Source organism: Schistocerca nitens, chromosome 1 (genome assembly GCF_023898315.1).
Source record: "Schistocerca nitens isolate TAMUIC-IGC-003100 chromosome 1, iqSchNite1.1, whole genome shotgun sequence".
Classification (NCBI taxonomy): Eukaryota; Metazoa; Arthropoda; class Insecta; order Orthoptera; family Acrididae; genus Schistocerca; species Schistocerca nitens.
Genome location: NC_064614.1, coordinates 753495620 through 753509913, shown reverse-complemented (window position 1 = coordinate 753509913; position 14294 = coordinate 753495620). Strand labels below are relative to the sequence as shown.

At 38.7% G+C, this 14294-nt stretch overlaps 2 protein-coding genes across 4 annotated transcripts in view; one reads left to right on the top strand and one right to left on the bottom strand.

The window, feature by feature from the left end:
* Window positions 1-14294, bottom strand: part of LOC126260869 (phospholipase ABHD3) — a 548197-nt gene that overhangs the window by 410793 nt on the left and 123110 nt on the right. The gene's annotated exons all lie outside the window — the stretch shown is intronic.
* Window positions 1-14294, top strand: part of LOC126260837 (glutaminase liver isoform, mitochondrial) — a 123198-nt gene that overhangs the window by 73594 nt on the left and 35310 nt on the right. For all 3 annotated transcript variants that reach the window (XM_049958247.1, XM_049958239.1, XM_049958257.1), the window contains 4 exons: window positions 1237-1358; window positions 1456-1614; window positions 11928-12104; window positions 12338-12469. In XM_049958247.1, coding sequence (XP_049814204.1) covers window positions 1237-1358; window positions 1456-1614; window positions 11928-12104; window positions 12338-12469 — 590 coding nt within the window. The remainder of the gene's footprint in view (window positions 1-1236; window positions 1359-1455; window positions 1615-11927; window positions 12105-12337; window positions 12470-14294) is intronic.

The following is a 14294-nucleotide window of genomic DNA, read 5'->3' as shown; positions in this document are numbered from 1 at the left end:
AATGCAAATAACTCTAGCCTCTAACCAGAAGCAACCGAATGCAAACTGTGTTATGTAGGTGTGACGCGCGAACATCCCTCTCCCCTGAGCATTTTTCCAAGTTTTGTCTTAACACATTTGACAGAATGTGCCATCCAGGGCATATCATACAGCTCAAAAAGTGACAGTCTTTATGTTAGTGTGAACTGCTTTTCCAGGAATGTTCCTCAAAAACCCTAAATTACAAATGACATCACTGAGCCCTGCACTTGATTTAAAAACACTAGTTACACAGTAATCAGTTACCAAAGAAACTTCCTGGCAGATTAAAACTGTGTGCCCGACCGAGACTCGAACTCCCGAGATCGAGTCTCGGTCGGGCACACAGTTTTAATCTGCCAGGAAGTTTCATGTCAGCGCACACTCCGCTGCAGAGTGAAAATCTCATTCTGGAGTTACCAAAGAGTTCTGCACCAGTTCTGATATTCTGATTCCATGACCACTACCCAGGAATAGAACCTTTATGATATCTTTAAAACTTTTCTTGCTAGACTTTGCTTGCATATTATGCCATGTACTGTCAGATTGCTATGGAACTTCTTGGGTTACCTGAAGACTTTTCACTTCAGTCTCCACACATTAAATCTATTGTAGACAACAAGATTGAAGCAATCAGATTTTTTATTTCTTCTGAGCTGTTTCATGCTACAGAAGTGAGGCTACTGCACATTTATGGTGAATTCTCTCTCTAATATCTGAATTCATTCATTTATTCATACACCTAGTTCCAAAAGTCACTTCTTCAAGGAAAGGCTTCAGATATATGGAATGAATCAAGTTGTACATTAATAAGTAGGAGCAGCATGTTCTGTAAAGGATAAGCATGAAATTATGACTAATGCTAGTTTACTCATGCTGATAATTATGGAAATTATTTCTAATTTACATTATACGCTTCTGTGTGTCTATGTATATTAGGAGAAAACCAACTAAAAAAGTTGCTGCTCCTCCTTTGTACTACTCAGCAGCCATTTCACTCTAATATATTAAACAAAGTATTTATGTAACTTTACATGCTCAAATGATTTTTTTGGGCTCTTTGTTTTGCACAGATGGAAATGTTTTTCATTAACAATGTAACTTCACTCGGAAGCAACCCTTGGTATGTTCTTCTTTAATGCTTGTAAAAGCCATGATAGCAGAGAGGGTGAAAGAAAAAATGTGATTCACTTATATTGTCTTACCACTTTTTTTCAGAGAAGCCTCATAATCCTATGATAAATGCTGGAGCTATTCTTGTGTGTGCGTTATTAAAGACACTTGTGAAACCAGAAATGACATTAGCTGAGAAGTTTGATTTCACAATGAACTATTTCAAGGTAAATTGTCACATTGATATTAGTCTGAAAATATTTCATTACGTTATTAATGGTACCAAAGAAATAAATTTGAGGTGTTTGTGTTGTCTGTATGCAGAGAATGTCAGGAGGTGAACCATTAGGTTTCAACAATGCAGTTTTCCTGTCAGAACGTGAAGCTGCAGATAGAAATTATGCATTGGGCTTCTATATGAGAGAACACAAGTGCTATCCAGAGAAAACCAATCTCCGAGAATGTATGGACTTTTATTTTCAGGTATATTTGATAAGATATTACTTTTTGCCATGATTCTTGCATGTTTTTTCATAGTTTAATTGAAGTAGTTTCTCCCTTTAATGTTGTACTTCTTCAATAAAAAATCTGTGACACACTCAAAATTTTTGTCTTTTACACACAAATATACATTCACAAATTTCAAACAGCATTTTTAATTAGTCAGAAAGAAAGCACTGAGTTTAAAGATGCACTAGTTGCCATCATGCCTGCTCCATCAAAAACACCATTTAAAAGAAAATGCAGAAAAAGGAAAGGCTAAAAATAATTCTTTTATCAGGTGCAGATCTAGTGTGCGGGTTCTGCATGGGGGGATCACAGTGTGCTACTGTCACCCTCCTCTCCCAACCCCCTCCCCACCCGCACCTCCCAACCCCCCAAATTTTACTTGCAGGCACCAGGCTCCCACAGTTTTAACATGCCACAGATCCCTATTATTTTAATAATTCTAACAATAAAAAATATAAAATGTTTTAATATAATAAGAGTGTAGATAAGAATAATAATGCTTACATCAGTACTTAGTACATACCTTCTTCCAAGGAATTACATTCATCTGAAAATTTGAGATGAATATATATCATGCAGTTAATTTAAGAATTGCAAGTGCAGTGGCACACTAGTGCGGCCATGATCACAGCCAGACATGCAGCTGGTCAAATGCAACCAAGTTTACATGGAAGGCGAACGTGCAACACACAATGCAGCTGACTGCCAGATGGCCAGTGTGTGGTCAGCCATCAACACAGTTTCAACTGCATGGGTTTTTTACATTTGATTATTTATTTAGTGACACATTTCTGCACAATAATGTTTCTTCACCATGGTCTTTGATAAGGAAAAATTTATTATAACATTTAGGAAGAAACCTACTCTGTGGGACTTGTCATCCAAATACCCTGTTAAAAACATAAAAAAGAAAATGTAGGATTTAATGACTTTGGTGTTCAGTGGCAGCAAATGAACAACACCATAGAACCTCTAAGTTTTTGTCCCTATTTTATATTTCATTAACACAACATGTACATATAACTTGATGAATGTAATCCAACTACCATGGCAGAGTGCCTTCATCAGCAAAATAATTTGTAAATACATTTCTATACTGTGAATTGAATCTCAGTGTCCATATTCATTGTTTAATATCCTCATGAATCTAAGAAAATCCATGCAGTGGATCTATAAATAGTACACCATCTCTGTTTCATACACAGTTATTAGAATACAACATGCCTTAACAATGTCTACAGGAAAATCAACATTTACATTGTGGGGCTTGTGAAAGATCCTGCACTTATTTGCCATTATTCACAATGTCCACTCTGAAAAACTTCTAGCTTGAGAATAGTGACAGTAAAAACAATAAAAAAATAAAGAAAACACTCCACTTGTAGAGCATGATTGCAACATAGGCTGTACCCACTCTGTTTTCTTCTTTTTCTTCATCTTAAGATTCCAGAGGTACACAGCTGTAGATATTTCTGCAATCCCCATCATGCGACTGAACTGCAGCCAGTCGACTGCCAGCCATGCCGGCCAGCTGTAGCCCTGGGTGTAGTAGCTGTGGCCGTGGTCAGCTGTTGGTCATGGCCTTGGCCACATTAGTGTGTAATTGCCTTAACAGTAACAAATTCTCACAACTTTGATAATGATATAATTTAGGCAGCATGAAATCGGAATATGCATCCACAATTATCAGTATTTCATTATGCTTGGGAAGTCACGTTTCTGTTTTTCTCCCCCCCCCCCCCCTCCCCACCCCCCTTATTCAGCTTCCTGTAGGTTGTTAGTTCTACCGGTGAACCTATGAATCACATCAGATCTGTTGTTTATAGCTGGTACAATCAGCCAGTGAATGTGCACCTTTAGCTAGCTAGAATGTTTCTGGTCCAATTATAAGCCCATCCACATGGACAGTTGCCCATGCAAGCAACTGAGAAGTATCCTTTTTCTGAGACTTGTAGTTGTCGCACTACTTATTCTCTGAAAGTTGTGTGTGAAATTGAAAGCTGGTATACGAAAATATATAAATGCTTCTACTCAAATGTTTTTTGGGAGGAGTAATGAACCTCATGATACCTGCCTACCTCCTCCCCCCACTCCTCCCACCTTTAGATTTAAAGCTGAGCTTGATACCATTGGTAAAAGTTTACTGACAGAAATACATCTGAATTTTTACATCCAGACACTACTTTCACAGTGATCTAAGATACATAAGGAAGAATTTTTTAGGCTTTTTCCCTTTCTTTCTTCTAAGAAGCAACTATGCTAATGGTGAATATATTATATGTTTTAACACTATCTCTCTTTATTCATCAGTAGTGGTCAGAAAGAGAATTTACGTGCAGGGAGTGGTACCACAGGTAGTAGGGGCTGTGTGGAAGGGATCGGGTGGTTTTTTTAAGGACCTCAGGAAAGTGCAGAAAGAGCATCAGTTTTCATAGGGCACAGGACAAACATGGGAAGTAGGTAGACACAGAAACAATCCTAGCACGCCTGGAAGGGAGGATACTGCGGAGACATGGCTTAGCCACAGCCTGGGGGTGTGATGTTACTGATGGCTGTGTCATGAAATCAGACTTACTAAACACAGTTTTCCAAAATCCCTTCACAAAAGAAGATGAAGTAAATATTCCAGAATTCAGATCTAGAACAACTGCTAACATGAGTAACTTAGATGTAGATATCCTCAGTGTAGCAAAGCAGCTTAAATCACTTAAGAAAGGCAAGGCTCCTGGTGCAGATCGTATACCTGTGCGGTTCCTTTGAGAATATGCTGATAAAATAGCTCCATACTTAGTAATCATATACAGCCACTTGCTCATAGAAAGATCCACACCAAAAGACAGGAAAGTTGCAAAATTCACATCAATACCCAGGAAGGAAATAGGGGTAATCCACCCTGAATTACAGACACATATCACTACTGTCAATTTCCAGTAGGATTTTGGATCATATACTGTACTCAAACATTATGAATCACCACAAAGAAAACAATATGTTGATAAATAGCTAACATGGATTCAGAAAATGTCTATCTTATGAAACACAATTATTCTCACAAATAACGAATACTGTTGACCAAGGATGTCAAATTGATTCCATATTTTTAGAATTCAAGAAAGCTTTTGACACAATTCCTTACAAGCGACTTCTAATTAAACTGCATACCTATACAGTATCATCTCAGTTGTGTGACAGGATTTTAATTTCCTATTAGAAATATCACAGTTCATAATAACTGATTGCAGGCTTAAAGTAAAATAGATCTGACTTTCCCCAAGGAAGTGTTATAGACCCTCTATTATTCCTGATCTACATAAATGATTTAGAGGACAACAATGGAAACTCCAGGTAGGAATATCAACAATGTAGAAAAACACAGACTGCTATCTGCTGTAAAGAACACATCTCAAGTTTCACAGACACAATAAAAAGACACTCACATATAGCTTTCAGCCACAGCCTCCATCAGTAAAAGAGACATACACTCGCACAATTCACACACAATGCACAAGCAAGCACACCTCATGCACACGTGACTGCCAACTCCAGCATCTCGGGCCGGAGTGCAACTTGATGTGAAATGCAAACAGAAATCTGGAGGGTGTGGGGAAAGGAAAGGGGGAGGAATAGTAGTGTGTGGGTGGGGACAGAGAAATGAATGCTGTCATGTGGAGTGTGCAGGGACTAGACTGCCAACATGTGCTGTGTAAGGAGGTTGTGGGGCATGGAGGTGGGGAAAAAGGGAGCAAACAAGCAGAGGAGCCGGAAAGACAGTGGTGTTCCATCACCAACCCAACCTCCGCAGCATTCTAGTCCATCCCTATGCCACTCCCAATCTCAACTCCTTTCCACAAGGATCATACCCCTGTTGAAGATCCAGGTGCAACACATGCCCAATCCACCCACACAGCATTTCCTACTCCAGTCCTGCCACAGGTTTATCCTACTCCATCAGGGACAGGGACACCTGTGTAAGCACCATTATCTTTTATGAGCTCTGCTGCAATCTTTGCACAGCTTTTAATATTGGTATGGCTACCAACCAGCTATCCACCGTGATGAACGGCCATCGCCAAACCATGACCAAGAGCAAAGCAGACCACCCTGTGGCACAGCATGCAGCTGAACATAGCACACTTGATTTCAGTGGCAGTATCACTACCCAAGCCAACTGGGTCCTTCCCTCCACTGCCAATTTTTCTGAACTCCGTAGATGGGAGTTATCCTTACAACACATTGTCCGCTCCCATAATTATCCTGATCTCAGCCTACAGTACCATAATGTTCCCTCACCCTCTGTCCAACAGTTTCCACCCCCCCCCCACCCCCCACCCCCCACCCCACCCCCTGTCTGATTGTCTCCTCCCCATTCTCATCTCCCACCCTGTTTATTTACAGCCCTCTGCCAATGCATCCACCCATCTTTTCCTTCTCCTATCCTTTTTTTCTCCTTTTTATCCCCATCACCCTGCCCCACGACCTCCTTACACTGTGCCTGTTGGCAGTCTAGTCACTACACACTCCAACAGACAGCATTCGTTACTCTCTCCCCACCCATACACTACTATCCCTTCCCCTTCCCTTTCCCCACCCCCTCCAAATTGCTGATTGCATCACATGTGATGTTGCAGTCCTGCCAGAGATGCTGGAGCTGGCATTCATGTGTGCGTGAGGTATGCTTGCTTGTGTGTGTGTGGGGGGGGGGGGGGGTTGCACGCGCACATGCACATATAAGTGTGTTTCGCTGATTAAGGCGGTGGCCAAAAGCTATATGTGTCTTTTAATTGTGCCTGTCTGCAACTTGACATGTCTTCTTTACAGTAGGTAGCAATCTGTTTTTTCCTACATTGTTGATTTAGGAGACAGTCCAAGCAGCCTTCTTAGATCGTGAGCAGAGGATGGTCTCATTTACCATCACATTAAGTCATCAGGTGATCAAAAGGAATTGCAAAATTATTAGACAATATATCCTTATTGTGCATAAAGTGTCACTTGACTCTAAATCACAGAAAGTGTGAGGTCATTGGCATGAGCACTAAAAAGAATCCACTAAATTACAGTTACATGATAAATCACACAGGGCTAAAGGCTGTAAACTCAACTATGAATCAATTACATTGGAATGATCACATAAACAATGTGGTGGGGAAAACAAACCAAAGACTGCAATTTATTGGCAGAACACTTAGGAAACGTAACAGGGCTACTAAAGAGACTGCTTACACTATGCTTGTCCACCCTCTTCTGGAGTAGTGCTGTGCATTGTGGGGTCCACATCAGGTGGGATTGATGGAGGACATCAAAAGAGTTCAAAGATGGAGCAACTCATGTTGAATTATTGTGAAATATAGGAGACAGTGCTATGGATAAGATACATAAATTGGAATGGCAGTCATTAAAACAATGGCATTTTTCACTGCAGCTGTCTTCTCATGAAATTTCAATCACCAACTTTCTCCTCAGAGCGTAAAAATGTTTTGTTGGCACCCACCTACATAGACAGAAATGATCATCATCATCATCATTTAAGACTGATTATGCCTTTCAGCGTTCAGTCTGGAGCATAGCCCCCCTTATAAAATTCCTCCATGATCCCCTATTCAGTGCTAACATTGGTGCCTCTTCTGATGTTAAACCTATTACTTCAAAATCATTCTTAACCGAATACAGGTACCTTCTCCTTGGTCTGCACCGACTCCTCCTACCCTCTACTGCTGAACCCATGAGTCTCTTGGGTAACCTTGCTTCTCCCATGCGTGTAACATGACCCCACCATCTAAGCTTGTTCACCCTGACTGCTACATCTATAGAGTTCATTCCCAGTTTTTCTTTGATTTCCTCATTGAGGACACCCTTCTGCCATTGTTCCCATCTACTAGTACCTGCAATCATCCTAGCTACTTTCATATCCGTAACATCAACCTTGTTGATAAGGTAACCTGAATCCACCCAGCTTTCGCTCCCATACAACAAAGTTGGTCGAAAGATTGAACGGTGCACAGATAACTTAGTCTTGGTACTGACTTCCTTCTTGCAGAAGAGAGTAGATCATAGCTGAGCACTCACTGCATTAGCTTTGCTACACCTCGCTTCCAGTTCTTTCACTATGTTGCCATCCTGTGAGAATATGCATCCTAAGTACTTGAAACCGTCCACCTGTTCTAACTTTGTTCCTCCTATTTGGCACTCAATCGGTTAATATTTCTTTCCCACTGATATTACTTTCGTTTTGGAGATGCTAATCTTCATACCATAGTCCTTACATTTCTGATCTAGCTCTGAAATATTACTTTGCAAACTTTCAATCGAATCTGCCATCACAACTAAGTCATCCGCATACGCAAGACTGCTTATTTTGTGTTCACATATCTTAATCTCACCCAGTCAGTCTATTGTTTTTAATATATGATCCATAAATAATATGAACAACAGTGGAGACAGGTTGCAGCCATGTCTTAACCCTGAAACTACTCTGAACCATGAACTCAATTTACCGTCAACTCTAACTGCTGCCTGACTATCCATGTAAAGACCTTTAATTGCTTGCAAAAGTTTACCTCCTATTCCATAATCTCGTAGAACAGACAATAACTTCCTCCTAGGAACCCGGTCATATGCCTTTTCTAGATCCCTGTATCACTCATAACACTTCTCCATTATTTGCCGTAAGCTAAAGATCTGGTTCTGACAACCTCTAAGAGGCCTAAACCCACACTGATTTTCATCCAATTGGTCCTCAACTAATACTCGCACTTTCCTTTCAACAATACCTGAGAAGATTTTACCCACAACGCTGATTAAAGAGATACCTCTGTAGTTGTAGAAATGATCATCAAAATAAAATAAGAGAAATCAGAGCTCGTGCTGCTCGAGAGTGGAACAATAGTGAATTAGCTTAAAAGTGGTCCAATGAATATTCTGCCAGTCAGTTACTTGTGAAATGCAGACAGATCATTTAAATGTAGATCTAGATGTAGATGTTGATTACCAGCAAGGAATGCAAACTCAGAGTAACAGCAGTGTGAGTCATTGTTTTCATTTTAAAGAGCGGTATTCATATAACTGATGAGAAGTAAAAGAGAGAGGTTCAGTAGGTAACACAGTAAGAGCTAAGATGGGTGAGTAAATACCCATGCAAAACTGTATAGACAGAAGATGCAATCAAGACTTTCGGATACTGTTGGTAAATGGAGGTAGTTGTTTTTGGTTTTGTTTTGCATTAGGGCACAAAAATAACTGGGGTCATACATGCCCAAGTCAAAACTATGAAACATTAAGACGGAGAGGAGTTAAAAAACAACTATACGTCAGCCCCAATTGACAGAATAGAAGACAGCTAAAAACAGGGCTAAAAGAGACACCATAGAGAAACAAGGTAGTTGTGCCACATGGAGATCTTGACAGATCAGATACATGGTTGGCAATTGAATTGCAAAGTGTAGTAAGTGTCTGTGTTTAAAGAAAATGTCCCCAGCTGCAGTTTATCACCAACTATTGGAACTTTTTTGAGCAGTTATAATGCCAGGAAAATAGGTGTGATTTTGACGCCAGAAGCTTGATAAAAGCAAAATAAATGTGTGAGACAAGTGAAAGTCAGGGCAGCTAAGCACCTCCATCTCAGATGACAATGTGTACCTTGTCAAAGGGTTGATTTAAGAACTACTGAAAGATGTGTTCTTGATAGGTACCATGGAAACTTTCAGATAAGAATAAAGTCAAGAGAAGGGAATTCTCTTTCCAGCACTTAAGATGCTATTGATCAGAGGTTGTTCCATTCTTGCACCATTTCATCACAGGGGGTAAAAAGAGGATGCATCATGTGATACCTAAAATAAAGAAAGTGTCAATGTGATTGAGATAACCCCTCCCCCAATACTGTGTCAATAATAAGTTAAAAGCAACAGTATGTATGAAGAAAGTTAGGGCTACAGTGTTTTGGGACCCACTGGATTTGATGCTGGTTGATTTCCTCACAAATGGAAAAATAGTGAATTCTGTCAGTTGCAATACCAGGCTGGAATGAATAAAGGTGTTTCAGAGGAAATAACTGGTATTACTTTTGAAAGGTGGCTTGCTCGTTGCACAACAGTGCTCATTTGCATATGGCCTCAGTTATGTATGATGGTCCAGCATTTCCAGGTGACTGTATTGACATACAATCCCTACTGCCTGGATCTCACACCAAATGATTTTCATCTCTTCAAATCATTATAGAATCACCTGAATTATTGTCACTTCTGAACTGATGTTGATGTTCAGAAATCTGTTTTTAAGTGGCTTCTAATCATGCACTCTCATTTCTTTTATGCTGGTTTTCTTCAGAGTGGTTTACTGATACAGTAAATGGTTTGACAATGATGATGGTTACATGTAAAACTAATAAGTACCAGAGCCCAAGTATTGTTGTGTATATCTTTGATTTCCAGAATACATATTTCCTCACTGAGGACTTGTTTCCTCACTTTTCGAACCACCCTCATACTTTACAGCTTTTTGAAAGGTTTATATAATTCCTAAATTGCACAGGCTTTGGAGTGATCTCTCCCCATCCCCTCTCATATCCTCCCTTCCTTCACCTGTGATATTGCACACTTCACTGCAATACATTTCCTGTTATATTTGTGAACATGTTATTCATTTTAATAGAGGTAAAATGTTCATTCAAACTCCAAAGTCAGTGCATACATTTTCTTGATAGGAATTAACCATTCATTCTATAAGCAAAAGTATTCCTAATGCCTACCATGCACCCATTTGTTGGGTGTGAAATGTGCTTATTAAACCAAATATAAGAACATTATTACAAGAAAAAACATAATAAAATATGATACAGATGGTAAGCAGGCATCACATTTTTTTTTTCAAATGCTATTCCTGTTCATTTACTCTGTCATACCCAGTAAAATGAAGCCCAAGATTCTCAGTGCATTCTGCTCAGTTCACTCACACAATATGGTGGCACCATATATTTCTTAGTGATTTATTTATAATGTGACACTGAATTTCTGTAGTGGTATATTTATAAGCTAGTGGTTTCTCATTTATTATTTGGGATGGTGTATGAGACACAAACATTAACTAGAGAATGAATAGATGTACCAGTATTTACATTTGATGTGTCCAAAAGTTACACTGTAATATTTCAGAAGTCATGCTTTTTAAAAAATAAAAATAACTGCAAGATGTCACATACACAGACTAAGATTCTTGTAACTTAATAGAACATTAATTTCATTAAACTCTACTGCTGGTTCATGGTTTTGACAATAATGGATAATCCAACAAGTAAAAACATTTGTTATAAATCTCCTTTGCATGAATTTTCACAGGAATTTATCAAATGGGGGATGAAGATACTAAAAAGGTTGTTTCATTATATAGCTGCAACAGTTAATTTGAAATACCTTATATTACAAGAAAAAATTTTGCAGGAGATACACGAAACTTTACATTGCATATCAGTGGTACTTATCCACTCTCTATTTATTGTCAGTAGATCACTATTTTATCCAAAAGGTACAAATAAATCACTAGTATGTATTAAGTATATAGTTCTTTACTATTATTACCTTCTTACCTCAATGATATCAAATTATGTTCTTATTATTTTTTTACGTTATTAAAGCTTGCAATTATCCAACAATGTAAGCATAAAATATTCACACATCAAACTTTTGTTGATGTATCAGTAATATTAGGTTCTTTTATTCACACAACAATTGAATATTCAAAAACATCACAGCAATTGCGATAATCTTGCCAAATAATCTACAGAGTGTTCAGGAAAAACATTTACAAACCTTCAGGAATATTAGAAATGAGAAAAACATGTGTCAAGTTTTCCCTTATTTAGAGTCATAATGAAACTTCAATATCACTGTGTTCTAAGTGAAAATCAATAATTAAAATAATGATGTGTTGCCATGGAGACATGTTTAGATTTGAAATTTGGTTACATTTGAGGTCAGTCCACCTTGAATGTTTCATATGTGAAATGGTGAGTCACTTGATAAGTTGACATGATTACTAGCTGAGGTCACACAAATGGGAGGGGGGGCTCACTTGGCAACTTAATGTTAGAATAGACTAAACCTGCACTTCTATAAATAAATGTTAATTTTACAATGAATAAAAATTCTGTATTCTAGATTCAAGTAGGGGGGGGGGGGACAAGTGCCTCTTATTGCTCCCCCCACCCTTCTCAACAATGTTGTCCATAGACATTATTTATATCTCAAGAAATCTGTTTATTAAATGTATATTAGATATGACTGCAATGTCATTTTCAGTGTTGTGCCATGGAAGCCAACTGTGACAGCATGTCAGTTATGGCTGCTACACTAGCTAATGGTGGTATCTGCCCAATCACCGAAGAAAAAGTACTGAAACCTGAGTCTGTGCGAGATGTCCTCTCTTTAATGCACAGCTGTGGAATGTATGATTACTCAGGACAATTTGCATTCAAGGTAATACAAAATTAAAATGACATAGCACAGTTGTTGTCACTGTGAATCATACATTTTTGCTTGCACTTAGCTGACATTAATGTGTATAATAGTTCCTTATTTTAATTCTTCCTGGAAATGATTTTATGTAATATTAAGTTGTTAAAATATACAGATAGGAAATTTATTCTCTTGTTTTGTCAGCACTTAATACTACATTTGTTTACTGATAAAACTTGAAAAAACCTTTACAGGTAGGCCTACCAGCAAAATCTGGTGTCTGTGGTGGAATGTTGGTTGTAATACCAAATGTTATGGGCATTTGTACATGGTCTCCACCATTGGACCCTTTAGGAAACAGCTGTCGTGGTGTGCAGTTCTGTGAGGCAAGTAATTGTACTTCAAGGATCCTAGAAACTGATATGGTGTCTGTCAATATTGTTATGCATTTGGGAAATAACATACAATGTGTGAGTAAAGGCTGTAGACATGTACACTTCACAGTCTCCTACAATATTCTATATCTTACATAAATTTCTTGGATATTCCAAGCTGCACTTCAGTATTCAGAAACAATGTAAATCTCATACTGCAATGGCAAGAAGCACATCAGTCAAGCAACTTACAAACCCAACTTAGTAAATATAATGAAAGAACAAAGGGCATGTTTATCCACCAATCTGGGAATAAAACATTTCAGATTTTTTAATTTCTCAATGAAACTGGAGTATGAAATTTACAAAATTCAAAGAAATAAACAGAAGACTATAAGTCAAATCAGTTACAAAAGTGTCATTCCAGAGAGAAACAGAGTAATATTTCAAACTAAATAGACTACAAACATCCTGATCCACCCCACCCAAGCACAAGACCTGCCTGATTGACCCACTCAGTACATCATACTCTAGTCTTGTCACAGGCTTATCCTTTCTTATCAGAGTAGGTCTACCTGTGAAAGCAGCCGTGTCATATAAAACTTCTACTGCACAACATTTTATGTGGCCAAGAACAAATTTGATCACCCAGTGGTGGAACACGCTGCTGAGCACAATGTGCTCAAGTTCAATGGCTGCTACACAACCTGTGCTATTTGGATCCTATCCCTGAGCACCAGCTTATCTGAGCTATGCAGTTAGGAGTTACCCGTGCAACACATCCTTCATTTCTATAATTGTCATAGCCTCAGTCTTCACCAACCCACAGCACTTGTACCCTCTACCCAACAGACAACCATTCCTCTGTCCTGTCACCCTATCTCAACCCACACCTCCATGTCATGACCACCACACACTGTACAAACTCACTGAGTCCAGTGCGTGTGTCACATTCATATCCCATCACCTGCAGTCTCTCCCTCCTGCATTCCTATCTCAAAAACCTGCTCTCTCTCTGAACTGACAGCTATACCTTCCTAACCCTACTTTCTGCTCCCTCTACCCACTCCACCTGATGCAACATGTCAACCGATTCTACCTGCCAAACTGCAGTCCTGGCAACATTTAAATTCAAAATTTCAAGGAAAAGAATGGCTGACCATTTCTTACTTTCAGGATGCAAAATTCCCTTTACTTACCAAAAGAAACAGCTAAAAGTAGATAAAACTGAAACTAGTTCTTTGGAACTAGTGTGTTCCGTTCTCAGGGAGGGAACAGGGATAGGTTAGAAGAAGTAAAAAAATTAGGAGCAGACCGCTCACATCCCACTTTGAATGGGACCTGACTACTGTGAGGATTACTGGGGGAACAGAGAAAGATGAATGACAGGGTTTCAGAGACACTGGGATGTCAAATATTAGTTTCATTTTTTCTGATTTTAAGTGTTTGTTTTGCAAGTACTTTGAATTGAACCTCCTGGAGATAAATCCTGACTAGCCATTATATCTTCTATCTTTACAGCTGTCTTTCTCAAATGGATTTTTATTTTGGAAAAGTATATTTTTCTGTTAAGTTCATTAACTATATTTCAAGATTAAAGTAGTAAATAAATTTGTGTGGTTGTGACAATGGTTGAAGAGTTATCACTGACTATCCTATGACTATAATAACAATGAGTTACTGTTGGAATTGGCAGGCTCTTACAAATACCTGGGTATAACACTTGGTAGGGATATGAAATGGAATGATCACATAAGTTCAGTTGTGGGTAAAGCAGGTGGTAGACTTTGGTTTATTGGTAGAATTCTCGGGAAGTGCAATCAGTCTACAAGAGAGA